Source organism: Zonotrichia leucophrys, unplaced genomic scaffold, assembly GCF_028769735.1.
Source record: "Zonotrichia leucophrys gambelii isolate GWCS_2022_RI unplaced genomic scaffold, RI_Zleu_2.0 Scaffold_404_45876, whole genome shotgun sequence".
Classification (NCBI taxonomy): domain Eukaryota; kingdom Metazoa; phylum Chordata; class Aves; order Passeriformes; family Passerellidae; genus Zonotrichia; species Zonotrichia leucophrys.
Genome location: NW_026992609.1, coordinates 458 through 15,186, shown reverse-complemented (window position 1 = coordinate 15,186; position 14,729 = coordinate 458). Strand labels below are relative to the sequence as shown.

The 14,729-nt window shown below is 53.0% G+C and overlaps 1 protein-coding gene across 1 annotated transcript; it reads right to left on the bottom strand.

The window, feature by feature from the left end:
* Positions 1-6,614: 6,614 nt before the first annotated feature.
* Positions 6,615-7,532, bottom strand: LOC135441652 (olfactory receptor 14J1-like). Its single transcript, XM_064701211.1, has one exon. The coding sequence runs from the start codon at positions 7,530-7,532 to the stop codon at positions 6,615-6,617; it is 918 nt and encodes a 305-aa protein (XP_064557281.1).
* Between the last annotated feature and the right edge of the window lie 7,197 nt (positions 7,533-14,729).

The following is a 14,729-nucleotide window of genomic DNA, read 5'->3' as shown; positions in this document are numbered from 1 at the left end:
GAGCAAGGCTCTGCTTTGATCAAGGTGGGCCTCATGGGACACAGGTGCCACTGGGACATTGTCAGGCCTAGTATGAACACGGCACCACTGTGTCAGACCAAGGCCTCATGGGACCTAGGAGAACACTGTGACACAATGGAACCTGATGGAACCAAGGGCCCATTGTGACATGGAAGGGTCTCATGGAACCCCTGAGCCACTGAGACATTGCCAAGGCTCATGCAAGCAAGGTTCCACTGTGACAAAGGCAGGCCTCATGGAACCCAGGAGACCATTGTGGGACATTGGAATCTCATGGAACCAAGGCCCCATTGTGACAAAGCACGGCCTCATGGAAGCCTGGTGCCACGGGGACATCTCCAGCCTTGGTGGGAGCAAGCGTCCATTGTGACATTGAGCACAGCCTCAAATCACAGGAGAGCAGAGGGATGCCATGGAATCTTGGGAAATCAAGTGTCAATTCTAAACACAGTGAGGACCCATGGAACCCAGGACACTATTGTGACACTGCCCTTTGTCACAATGGGGCCGTGCTTCTATGAGGATCCATGGGCCCACAATGTTCTCCTGGGTTGCAGGAGGCCCTGCTGTGTCACAATGGCCCCTTGCTCCCACGAGCCACAGCACAGTCCCCGTTGCCCCTGGGTACAGTGAGGCCATGCTGTGTTCACAACTGACACTTGCTTCCATGAGATTCCATTGTGTCACAGCGGTCCCCATGTTTCCATGAGATTCCATTGTGTCACAGTGGTCCCCACGTTTCCATGAGGTTCTGCTGTGTCACAGTGGACACTGGGTTCCACAAGAGCTGGCAATGTCCCAGTGGCACCTGTGTCCCATGAGGCCCCACTTTGTCAAAGCAGAGCCTTGGCTTAAAAACTGACCCTTGTTTCCTTGAGATTCCATTGGTGAAAAACACGATCACTCTCCTGTGAAAATGTAAAAAGTTTAATAAAAGACAATGGGAGACCAGGACCATGGAGCAAAGGTTATTATGGCCAGACGCATGTTGGCACTCAGCCAGGAGCACCCTGTTACCTTCAGGGATCCCCCTGAAATACCTTTGCACTTACATCAGCCTGTTGCATATTCATAGACCCTCATGCATATCCATAAACTACATATTCCAGGAACGATTTTACATGGCCCCCATTGGGTCTGCCCTTTCAGAGCATGTGTGTTTCTTGGCTGTGATTTTGGCTCCTTCTCTTTATTACCTCCAGTTTTTGGGCCTTGGTCCACTTTGCCTTCAGATGGGGACTGCTGATAGTAGGCAGATCAGTACAGGTGTCCTCATCCTGTGTGCATTGGATGTTATCCCATCCAAGCAGGCAGTTTAACACAAGCAGTAATTTCACTAAGCTCAATTAACACCAGACATAGAAATTATATCTTTACAACAAAGTTACTGTAACATAACATATATAAAATCCATTTTAATATTTGTAAAAACCCAATATTATAATATTTATCTATAACAGGATGAAGGAGCCCTGGCCCAGGCTCTGGCCGGAGGGTCCCTGTGCCACCCCCATCCCCCAGCCCCCGGCCCCCTGTCCCCGTGTCAGGCTCTGGGGTCGATCTCATGGAACATCCTCTGGGGGAGGCTGCGGGGCCGGGGGCGGGACGACCCGGGGGGACAGGGGACCCCGCTGTGCATGAGTAGGGTTGGACTGCTCTGGGGGGAGCTGTGAGGGGGGCCGGGACAGAGTGACCTCCCCAGTAACCTCACACAGCCCCTGTGATGTCACACAGCTCCCATGATGTCACACAGCCCTCATGATGCCACACTGCCCCTGGGATGTCACACTGCCATCTGTGATATCACACTGCCACCTGTGATGTCACACACCCCCTGTGATGTCAATCGGCCCCTGTGATGTCACACAGCCACCTGTGATGTCATATGCCACCTGTGATGTCACACACCCCCTGTGATGTCACACAGCCCCTGCAATGTCATAGGCTACCTATGATTTCATACAACCTCCTGTGATGTCACACAATCACTCTGTTATGTCACACAGCCTCTATATGATGTCATTCAGCTGCTGTGTGATGCCATAGAGCAGTTTTGTGATGTCACAGTCACCTTGTGGTGCCACATCACACAGCTGCTCTGTGATATCCTACTCGATGTCACAACCCACATTGTGATGTCACAGAGCTGCTTCTATGATGTCACAGCTAGCTCTGTGATGTCACACCCCCCTCAGAGCTGTCACACAGCCCACTCCGTGATGTCACACAGCCCCTTGCTGACATCACAGCTGCTCTGTGCCTCTATGACACAGCCACAGAGGAGCTGCTGTGACACAGCCCCCTCTGGGCCATCCCACAGCCCCTGCCAATGCTGAGCCCCTGTGAGCTCTGTCTGTGCCCTGCTGGTGTCCCTGAGGGGCCCTGGCAGTGCCCCAGCCCTGCTGGGCTGTGCACAGGAGCTGCTCCTTGGCAGAGCTGTCTCTCTGCAGTGCTGCCCTTGCCAGGAGCTGCCTCTGAGCCAGGAGCCCGGCCCAGCTCAGCAGCACAGACACAGCACAGGGACTTTACTCCCCCTCTAGGGCTTTGATGCTCTTTGCATCAGACCCAGTCCTTCAGAGTTTGCTCAAAGAACTTCTCAAGAACTCAAAAAGAGATTGAAACACTGAATTTTCTCATACATAAAATAGATCTTTCTGAGGGACAGGTGTGAGAAAGTATCACCCAGGTTCCAGTTGGAGCAGAACACTACAGGCAGTGATGACAGCTGGGGACAAACAAGGCTAAGGTGTCTCTGATGCTGAGCACACCTGGATGTGTTTCAGGACTGCAAAGGGCCAAGGCCTGAGCTCCAGCCCCTGGCCAGGCAGATCCTGTCCCTCCCTCCTTGCTCAGGGCTCTTCCCGGGATGGGCACTGGCATGTGGGGATGTGCAATGGCAAGGGCAGGAGCATGGGGCGGCCCCTGCCAGGCTGCTGAGCAGGGACAAGGAGGCAATGAGGCCCCAGGCCTGCAAGGGTCACTTGTCTCCTGCTCCTGCCTCAGGCCCAGGCCCAGCAGCCATGGCCAAAGTGCTGCCCAGGTTTGCTCTGGCAGGGCTGTCTTGCAGCTGCTGCCCATCCCTGTGCCCTGTGCAGCCCAGGCTGTCCTACGGTGTCCCTGCCCTGCGTCTCTGTCCCTGCAAGCTGTCGGCATCCCCCGGCTGCCCCACCTGGCTGGCCCCTTCCTTTGCTGACAGCTCTGCCTCCTGCCTGCCTCTGCCTGCCCACACAAAGCCTTGGCCTTGATATCTAAAGGTTTTATTCAATTTTTATAGTACCTGTGAACTTTCAGTAGAGTAACAAGGCATTCAGGGGCTGCTTTCTCAGTAAGAATGATGGAAGAGAAGATGAAGACATCTGTCTCAAAAATGCAGTGATAGAAAAAGCAAGGACTGAATCTGGGAATTTGGGGTTGGTTTTACAGAAATGGGTAAATTTTAATATACACATAGTGACTGTATGTAAGCAGTACAGTGGTAGAATCACATGTCCACCCAAGGAGTTATCATCCACTGGAGCTCAGGCCTGAATAAATGTTGCTCTCTTAAATATGAAATTAGTGTTAAGGATTCTTATTCTGATATTTTGCCCATTTCGTGACAGCAGAGGCCCACAGAACCAAGGATCCAGCTGTGACACTTGGAACCTCATGGAACAAAGCGTCCATTGTGATGTAGTGGAACCCCATGGAACCAAAAGTCCATTGTATCAGAACAAGGCCTCGTGGAATCCAGGAGACCATTGCTGACAGTATGGAAGCTCATGGAGGCATGGGGTCATTGTGAGAGTTTGGGGCTGCATGGAACCAATGGTCCATTGTGACACTGCAGAACCTTCTGGAATCAAGGTGGTCATGTTATGCTATGGAACCTCATGGAACAAAGTATCCATGGTGACACTGTGGAACTCAGATCATTGTTGACAGTGCGAAAGCTCATGGAACCAAGGGTCCATTGTGGCTCTGTAGGGTTTCACAGAACCAAGGAGACCATTTGGACAATGTGGGGCCTCATGGAACCACCTGCCACTGTGACACAGTGGGGCCACATGGAGCCAAGGGGCCATTGAGACACTGAGGAACCTCATGGAACTAAAATCTATTGTGATGGAGTGGAACCTCATGGAACCAAAGGTCTATTGTTAAACTGTAAGGCCCTGCAGAACCAATGGGACCATGGTGGCACTGTGTTACTCCATGGAACCAAGGGGCCGTTCTAATTCTGCTTTGCCTCATGGAACCAAGGGGCCACTACAGCACTGCAGAGCCAGGTTGAACTAAGGCAGCCTTGTGACACTGTTGGCCCCCTTGGAACCAAGGGTCCATTGGGATATGGCAGGGCCTCATGGAACCACAGAGACCATTATGAGCCTTTGGAACCCCTTGTTACCAAGGGGCCATTGTAGGATGGCAGGGCCTCATGGAATCAAGGGGACCACAGTGACACTGTGGGGCTCCATGGAACAAAGGGTCCATTGTGATATCATGGAACCAAGGAGACCATTGCTGTGCTACAGAGCATCATGGAACCAAAGAGGCCATTGTGACTCATGGGGCCACATGGAACCAAGGGACCATTGTGGCACTGCAGGGCCTCATGGAACCAAGGGCACAATAGTGACACTGTGGGGCTCCAAGGGACCAAAGGGGCATTCTTAAAGTGCAGAACCAAAAAGGCTGTTTTGACGCTCTGGGGCATCATGGAGTACAGAGTCCATTGTGAAACAGCACAGCCTTGTGAAACCATGGAGGCCATTTTTACTCTTTGAGGTCTTATGAAGCCAAAGGATCATTGTGACACTTTGCATCCCCATGGAACCAAGGAGCCCATTGTGACACTCTGAGGCACTGTTGGGCCAAAGGGCAATTGTAGCACTTTGTGGCACCATGGAACCAAGAAGAAAATTGCGACACTACGGGGCCCCATGGAACAAAAGATTCACAGAACAATGACGGACTCAAGGAACCAAAGGTTCATTGTGACATTGCAGGGCCTCATGGAATACAGGAGACCATTGTGACACTTCAAGGCCTCATTGGACCAAGGAGATGATTTTGACACTGCAATATACTCTATTGAAAACAATGCAGAGAGAATTAATTCGTCCTGGTTACTTTTCCTGTTTATAGATTGGTATCAACAATGTCCAATTGATGTTGATCCCCAGATCCTTCTAATGAAGTCAGAAAAGATATTAAAGTCAACACCCTTAATGGCTGACAATCACACTTTGTCCCCACCCGCTCCCCACCATTTCCCTCATCCAAGCCGTGGCACTCCTATGGATCAGGAATGGTGTGGCCAGCAGGACTAGGACAGTGATTCTTCCCCTGTGCTCAGCACTGGTTGGGGAACACCTCAAGTGCTGTGTCCAGTTCTTGGAGCCCTGGAGTGGGACATAAGAAGAAATTTGTACAAGGAAAGAGTAAAGAAAGCAAAGGTGAAGCAAAGGAAATGCTGAGGGCAGTTGGGGAGTGGCGGCCAGCAGCCCTGGCTCTGAGCAACAGCGTCTGCAGTGGGACAGAAAGTCCCAGCTGATGGGAACAAACGTTCTGGCTGACTGCAGAGGCCAGGACAAAGCTGAGTGGTTTCCCTGGTGTCCCCCAGCACTTGATGGCCCCAGGGGCTGATGGCATTTGTGCTCCCTCAGGTTCATGTCCCCACACCAACAGCATGGGGGTGCTCCCCCTGCTCTGTGCAATGCAAACAGGGGCTGCTGAGCCAGTGCTGCTGTGTCTGTGCCTGCAAGGATGGGGCACCTGTGTGAGCTGGGGGAGAGGCCAGGGCTGTTGGAGAGGGGGGATGTTGTTGGCAGCTCCATTAGGACACTCAGGATGCTGCCCTGGGCTGTGCAGAGCACTGGGGATGGATCAGCCCCTGCTCTGCTGCTCCTTCCTGTCTGCCCCAGGGCCCTTGCAGAGCACCAGCCATGCTGTTTGCCCCCAGCCTGCCCACGGCCAGCATGGGGCTGCTCACGGGGCTTTTCTGTGCTGAGCATTGGCCTGGGCATGTTCTTGAGAGAGCCTGAGCAAGGAGCCTGGAGCCCCCAGGGCCTGGCCTGAGGCGTCAGCGCTGCCCCAGCAGTGCCCATGGCCTGTCCCTGCTGCAGCCCCGGCACTGCCACCCCCAGGGCTGTGCCCGGCCCCGAGAGCGCTCAGGCCCTAAAGCAACACCAGGGCCACCAGGGCAGCGGGGCAGGGCCACGGCAGCAGCACTGGCAACACCAAGTGCTGCTGCTGCTGCTGGGCACAGCTGCTGTGCCAGCACTGATCTGCCCCCAGCTCTGCACACAGACACTGCTGCTGCAGCTCCAGAGAAGGCAACACAAGGGCATCTCTGCAGAAAACTTTGCTGGGAGATCCTTTAATTCCTTTAAAGACACCAACAGCACAGCCCCTAATTGACACAGTCTCTGGCCACAGGGAAGGTGGAGAGAAACAAAATGCGAAAGGGCACAAACAATGAACTTTTTCTATTGACAAGATATAGTAAGTAAAACAAAGAAAAAGACACTACAATGAAACAAAATAGATCAAAGATTACTTTTCTTCCACGTAATTGGCAGGATCGGGCAAGTATTTTATTGCTCCTGAAATCATCCAGTCATCAGTCTCCACACTGCAGCCTTGAGCTCCTGGTTCCTCAGGCTGTAGATGAGGGGGTTCAGGGCTGGAGGCACCACCGAGTACAGAACTGACAGGGCCAGATCCAGGGATGGGGAGGACATGGAGGGGGGCTTCAGGTCAGAAAATATGCCAGTACTGAGGAACAAGGATAGCATGGCCAGGTGAGGGAGGCAGGTGGAAAAGGCTTTGTGCCGCCCCTGCTCAGAGGGGATCCTCAGCACAGCCCTGAAGATCTGCACATAGGAGAAAACAACGAACACAAAACAACCAAGTGCTAAACAGACACTAACTGTAAGAAGCCCCAGTTCCCTGAGGTCGGAACTGGAGCAGGAGAGCTTGATGATCTGTGGGATTTCACAGAAGAACTGGCCCAGGGCATTGCCATGGCACAGGGGCAGGGAAAATGTATTGGCCGTGTGCATGAGAGGATTGAGAAAGGCACTGGCCCAGGCAGCTGCTGCCATGTGGGCACAAGCTCTGCTGCCCAGGAGGGTCCTGTAGTGCAGGGGTTTGCAGATGGACACGGAGCGGTCATAGCACATGATGGTCAGGAGGTAAAGCTCTGATCCAATGAAGAACACAAAGAAAAACACCTGTGCAGCACATCCTGTGTAGGAGATGTTCCTGGTGTCCCAGAGGGAATTGTGCATGGCTTTGGGGACAGTGGTGCAGATGGAGCCCAGGTCGCTGAGGGCCAGGTTGAGCAGGAAGAAGAACATGGGCGTGTGCAGGTGGTGGCCGCAGGCTACGGCGCTGATGATGAGGCCGTTGCCCAGGAGGGCAGCCAGGGAGATGCCCAGCAAGAGGCAGAAGTGCAGGAGCTGCAGCTGCCGCGTGTCTGCCAATGCCAGCAGGAGGAAGTGGCTGATGGAGCTGCTGTTGCACATTTGCTGTGGCTGCACATGGGATCCTGTTCATGGAGAAAAACACAGTGAAGAGCTAGAGGAGATGTCTGTACCGGAAATCAAAGCCATTTCCCATACACCCTCCCTGTAACACCAATAGACACACTACTCTGTTTAAGAGTTATGAAGTTTTCTTTTTAACCTTCTCCATATCTTTCATGGTATTCTTGGATGTCAGAAATCTTCAGCATTTCTGTTGCCCTCTAGTAGAAGAGAGTAAATTCCCTGAGGCAAGATGATGAGTGGAGAGTAAGGGGAGATGATCTGTCACTTTATTCTGTTTGGAGTTTCTCTGGGCTTTCACTTTTCTCAAATTGTGGATTTTCACACTCCCATGTATCACTTAAAAACAGCCAGGTACTGCTGAGAGCAGATAGATCCAGCACAGCCCAGCTCCACATTTGTAGCCAAGGATTCACATTGCTCATTTCACCAACCCAGCAGCATTTTCACTGTCACAACACCTTTGCCTTTCCCCATCAATCTTATAATGCAGAGATGCTCTACGACAGGTTTACACCCTGGATTGAAGCTCCCAGCTTGGATGGAAACCTCAGGGAGATTTCCAGATGTCCTTATGCTGGCATTGGGTGAAGGGAGATGCAGCTCCTTCCCTGGCTGCCCTGACAGCATTGCCCAGAGCTGGGCACTGGGGACAGTGTCACCCTGAGCCAGCTGTGCCCCCTGCCAGAGCCCCCAGGGCCAGGCAGCTGCTCCCAGCCCTGTGCTCTGCAGAGGGAACTGGGCCCGGGGCTGCAGAGCTGCCCCACGGCTCTGCTGCAGCTCTGCCTGCACAGGAGGGGCTGCACGCCTTGGAGCCCTGGCCCTGAGGGCAGAGGCTTGGCTGGGGGACAGGAGGGAGGGGGCTTGTTCAGAGGGAGGGGCTGCACTGGAGGGGATCCTGTGGGCATCTCTAACCCCTCCCTGCCACAGCATTGCTGGGTTTTGTTTTCTCTCACTGCCTGATTATCTCTCTGCTTCCTGGAGATTTCCCTCCTGCAGGTATTTCCCTGTGCCTGATCTCTCCCTGCCAGCACTCACAGACCCAAATCTCTGTGCCCTCTCCTTGGCCCTACAGAACCCTGCCTGCTTGCAGGGCACTGCCTGGGGGCAGGTTCTGTTTGCAGGTGGGACAAAGGACAGCTCAGACTGAGCCTGATGGGTCCAGCAAAGGTGATGCTGGTGCTGTCCATGGGCAGAGAGGCTGCAAGCACATTAGGGATCTCCTGTGAATCTACGGAACACGAAAATAACAGTTCCAATGTCTCAGAAACTTTTAAAATTCCATAATTAATAATTCATAACCAATCCTTAATATTAATGCCCCCGCTCCCTGCCATTCTTCAATATTAGGAAGCTGAATACAAAGTCTTTGGAAATGTCCTAATTTTTAATGAAATCCTTGTATTGGAAATATTTCATGACTGAACAGCATTCCTGAGCATGTCAAAGCTTCATGAGCATTTCACCTCCCCTGCACCAGAAATATTCAGAGATTTACTCACAGAGTCTGGAGGCATTGGGATGTTCCAGCTTTAGGAGATGGCTCCAGGAGCTGCAGCTGCATTGTCCTGCAGCCAGAGGTTCCTGGGCCAAGGGCTGGCAGTGATTGTTCCCCAGGCACTTCTCAGCACCTTCCCAGCCCTGACTGATTGAAGCTCTCTGTGCCTCTGTGCTGTGCCCGAGGTGGCTGCAGGCAGTGCCCCAGCCCTGCTGGGCTGGCAGAAGAGCTGCTCATCAAGAGAAATGTGCTTTTGAAGCTCTTCTTGGTTACCAGGAGCTGCCTCTGTGCCAGGAGCCCAGCCCAGCTCAGCAGCACAGACACAGCACAAGGACTTTAATGACCCTCTCGTGGCTTTGGTGTTGTTTACATCAGAACCAGTCCCTCAGAGTGTCTTCAAAAAACTTCTCAAGAACTCAAAATTAAATTGAAACTCTGAAGTTTCTTGAATTTTTTATGGGTCCCACTGAGGAACTCAACTCAGAAAGTGTCCCCAGGTTCCAGTTGGAGCAGAACGCTGGAGGCAGTGATGACAGCTGGGGACAAACAAGGCAAAGGTGTCTCTGGTGCTGAGCATACCTGGATGTGTTTGAGGAATGCCAAGGGCCAAGGCCTGAGCTCCAGCCCCTGGCCAGGCAGATCCTGTCCCTCCCTCCTTGCTCATGGCTTTTCCCGGGATGGTCACTGGGATGTGGGGATGTGCAATGCCAAGGGCAGGAGCATGGGGCGGCCCCTGCCAGGCTGCTGAGCAGGGACAAGGAGGCAATGAGGCCCCAGCCCTGCAAGGGTCACTTGTCTCCTGCTCCTGCCTCAGGCCCAGGGCCAGCAGCCATGGCCAAAGTGCTGCCCAAGGTGGTTCTGGCAGGGCTGTCTTGCAGCTGCTGCCCATCCTGGTGCCCTGTGCAGCCCAGGCTGTCCCACGGTGTCCCTGCCCTGCGCCTCTGTCCCTGAAGGCTGTCGGCATCCCCCGTCTGCCCCACCTGGCTGGCCCCTTCCTTTGCTGACAGCTCTGCCTCCTGCCTGCCTCTGCCTGCCCACACAGAGCCTGGGGCTTACCCAGACTCCTTCTGGGGGCCATGTTGCACCCCAGCCCTGCCCTGGGAGGGAAATTCCTTTCTCTTTGGGTCCTGTCTGGCCCTCCCTACCTGCCCTTTGCATTAATTCTTTCTCTGTCTGTTCTCTACTATGTCAAAAGGAGCCACCATCTCTGAAACCACCCTCCAGTCCCTCCCAGGGCTCTCCTCTGCTGTCCTCCTTCTCCACCCCACTGAGCACAGAGATGCTTTGTCCCTATATTGTGCTCATGTGCTTCAGGCCTCCAAACCCCACCTTGGGAGATCTCTGGGCCCTCTCCAAGGTATTGGCAAATGAAAACATTCTGCTCATAGTCTACAAAAATCACCTCAGGACAAGACCAGTCAGACCTGTGTGTCCTGGCTACTTTTGCCTTGGAGCAATCCTTGACTAGATGGAATTTTTTAGGCCAAATTTCAGTGTTGCCCATGGGCACTTTGATGTGAACAATGATTCTCTTCCATTGGAAGGAAAACAGATGCCCAGTGTTTCAGGGGCAGATGAGCAGCAGCCACCAAGGGCCAAGGCGAGCCAGACCTTTCTGGAATTGCAGCTTGTGCCTGAGAGAAATCTGTGGATACACATAATTTGGGAGGTAGAATACAAGTTTTGGCCACTGGTCCCTTGGTGAAAAGGCCATTTGTTTTCCATCTGAAGCAAAGCAGAGAGCCCCAGGGTTTGATGGTAGATGAGAAGCAGCCCCTGGGAGGCCAAGCCAGCCAAACATGTCTCTCCTGGCAGCTTTTGCTTGGGAGCTCTCCTTGGATATATGAAATTTAGGGCCCAAATCTCAAATTTGGCCACGGTCCCTGGATGAGGAGACTGTTCTATTTCCATCACAAGGAAGGCAGAGAGCCCCAGTGTTTCAGGGGTAGATGACAGGTGGCCATCAGAGCCCACAATACCTGTGAGAGCAGGCAGGTTTTGTCTGGGAGAAACCCTTCATGTAGTGAATATTTTAGGAGGAGTAGCAATTTTGGCTGTGGAGGAATAAGAAGATTCTTTTCCATAGGAAGGAAAGCACAGAACCCCAGTGCTTCAGGGGCTGATTAACTGCAGGCACCAGAGACCAAGCCCAGCAGTACCTGTCTGTAATGGCAGCTTTTGTGTAGGAGCAATCATTGGATATAGGACTTTTGGTGGTGGAATCCCAATTTCAGCCATGGGCACCTGGAGAAGAAGGATGTTTCTTTTCCCTTAGGATGGAAAGGGCAGAGCCCCAGTGTTTCAGGGCAGAATTCAGGCAACCACCTGAAGCCAAGGCCAGCCAGACCTGTCTGTACTGGGAGATCTTGTCTGGGAGAAAAAACCCTTGAATGTAGGAATTTTGGAGGACAAGTACCAGTTTTGGCCATGGGTGCCTGTTCAGGAGAGAGAGCTCTTTTCCATAGGAAGGAAAGCACAGAGCCCCAGCATCTGAAGGCAGGTGAGACCCAGCCCTCAGGAAGACAAGGCCAGCCAGACGTTGGTAATGGCAGCTTTTTTTCTGGGAGCAATCCCTGGATATTGGGAATTTTGGAGGGGAAATCCCCTCTTGGCCATGGATGCTTGAATGAGAAGAGCAGTTCTTTTCCATTTGAAGGAAAGTCCAGCGCCCCAGGCTTTCAGGGGTACATGAGAAGAGACCCTCGACATGCCAAGGGCAGTTGGACCAGTCAGGCCAAGCCAACCAGACCAGTTCCCTGTTCCCCTGTTTCCATGGGGCCCTGCAGGGTCACAGCGGTGGTGTAATATTGGATCCTTGGTTCCATGAGGCCCAGATGTGTCCCACTAGCCTCTTGTTTCCATGGGGCTCCAGTGTCACAATGGTCCCTTGCTTCCATGAGGCCTGGCAGTGTCAAAGGGGTCTCCTTGGTACCACAGTGTCACAATGGACCCTTGGTTCCATGGGGACTCACAATGTCAGAGGGGTCTCCTTGGTTCCATGAGGCCCTGCAGGGCCTCTTGATCAAACGAGGCCTCCAAGTGTCACAATGGCCTCCAGGATTCCATGAGGCCCTGCTGTGTCACAATGGACCTTTGGTTCCATGATGCCCCAGAGTGTCACAATGGTATCCTTGGTTCCACAGTGTCAGAATGGACCCCTCATCCCATGGACACCCACAGTGTTCACTGCTATGCCCTTGATTCCACCAGGCCCTGCCATGCTCTAATGGCGCCTTGGTTCCAGTGGGTCCCAAAGTGTCAGAACAGTCCCCATTGTTCCATGAGACTCCACAATGTCACTGTGCTCCCCTTGGTCCCACAGGGCCTCACAGTGGAACAATGGACTCTTGGTTCCATGAGGTTCCTCAGTCCCAATGGTCTCCTTGGATCCGCAGTGTCATGGTGGCCCCTTGGCTCCATGTGGCCACGCTGTGTCACAATGGCTCATGGTTCCATGAGACCACACAGTTTAACATGGAACCCTTGATTCCATCAGGCCACGCTGTGTCACAATGGCTCATGGTTCCATGAGACCACACAGTTTAACATGGAACCCTTGATTCCATCAGGCCTTGCTGTGTCACAATGGCCTTGTGGTTCCATGAGCTCTCACACTGCCAGCAGCAGTCTCCTTGGTTCTGCAGGGTCACCATGGACCCTTTGTTCCATGAAGTTCTGCAGTAGAACACGGTCATCTTGGTTCCGTGAGGTTCTGCAGTGTCACAATGGACCCATGGTTCCACCAGGCCTTGCTGTGTCACAATGGCCCCTTGGTACCAAGAGGTTTCTCAGGGTCACCAAGGTCTCCTCGGATCTGCAGTATTACAATGGACCATTGGTTCAATGTGGCCCCAAGGTGCCAAAATGGATTTTGGTTCCATGGGGTTCTGCTATATTACAATGGACCCTTTGTTCCATGAGTTTGCACAGTGTCACAGCTGACTCCTTGGTTCTCTGAGGAACCACTGTCACTAAATCTCTGAAATATCAGAAAAAGGCTCCTTAACACTCATTTGCCATTTCAGAGGGAATCACTTACTCAGGCCAGAGGTCCAACATGGGATAACTCCCAACCTCACATGAACATGTAATTCTACCAGTGTGTTGCTTATACACAGTCCCTAAATGTGAATTACAATTTACTCATTTCCATAAAACCCACCCCAAGTTCCCAGATTCATTCCTTGTTTTCTCTATTCCTGCACCCTTGATCCAGATTTCTTCTTCTTCTATTCCAAGCATCCTTGCTGCGAAAGCAGCCCCTGCATGCGTTGTTCCTGTGTTGAAAGTTCACAGGCAGGGTAAACATGGAATAAACCCTTTTGGTATCAGCCCCAGGGTTTGTGTGGGCAGGCAGAGGCAGGCAGGAGGCAGAGCTGTCAGCAAAGGAAGGGCCCAGCCAGGTGGGGCAGCCGGGGGATGCCGACAGCCTGCAGGGACAGAGGCGCAGGGCAGGGACACCGTGGGACAGCCTGGGCTGCACAGGGCACAGGGATGGGCAGCAGCTGCAAGACAGCCCTGCCAGAGCCAACTTGGGCAGCACTTTGGCCATGGCTGCTGGGCCTGGGCCTGAGGCAGGAGCAGGAGACAAGTGACCCTTGCAGGGCTGGGGCCTCATTGCCTCCTTGTCCCTGCTCAGCAGCCTGGCAGGGGCCACCCCATGCTCCTGCCCTTGGCATTGCACATCCCCACATGCCAGTGCCCATCCCGGGAAGAGCCCTGAGCAAGGAGGGAGGGACAGGATCTGCCTGGCCAGGGGCTGGGGCTCAGCCCTTGGCCCTTGGCATTCCTCAAACACATCCAGGTGTGCTCAGCACCAGAAACACCTTAGCCTTGTTTGTCCCCAGCTGTCATCACTTCTTCCAGTGTTCTGCTCTAACTGGAACCTGGGGACATTTTTCTCATTCATCGCCCTCAGTGGGACCCATTAAAACTTCTAGAAAGTTCAGGGTTTGTATTTAATTTTGAGTTCTTCAGAAGTTTTTTGAAGACACTCTCAGGGACTGAGTCTGATGTAAACAACATCAAAGCCCTGTGAGAATCATTAAACTTTTCCTAGTCCAGTTATGGAGAAAGATTTCAAAGAACTTGTAAGAAATACACATTCCTATTTTAAATGAAGTATTTTATTTTATTTCTCTTTAGAGTAGAAGTGACTGCAGCAGTCTGTGATTGATATTGACCCAGGGTCTCTTTTCAGGAGCTCTGGCCTGCTCACAGAAGCTGTGCCTTGAGCTCTGACCCAGTGTGGACAACCTTGCTCCACATTGCCCTGCCCCATCCTGTCTGTCCTCACTCCCCTGGGACCTGCTGTGCTTGCAGAGCTGGCTGCACCCAGCCTAAGAGGCTGGGTACTTTTTGCAGCAATCTCAAACTGCTGAGTTTCCCCAGTGCAAACAGACACACTGCTCAGGTGTGTGCCAGCCCCAGGTGCCACCAAAGCCACTGCTGAGCTGCCCTGGGCCAGCTGTGAGGGTGGATCATCAGCCCAAGCTGCACTGGGCCCCTGCAAGGGGCTGTGGCCATGGGCACTGCACTGACCCCACTGCTGGGTTTGGCTGCCACGGCCACCGAGAGAAATTAAACTGTCCTTGGAAACACTGAGGAGGACTGGGACATACTGGGGAACACTGTGAACGCTGTGGGAGACACTGGGACATACTGGGAGTGACATTGGG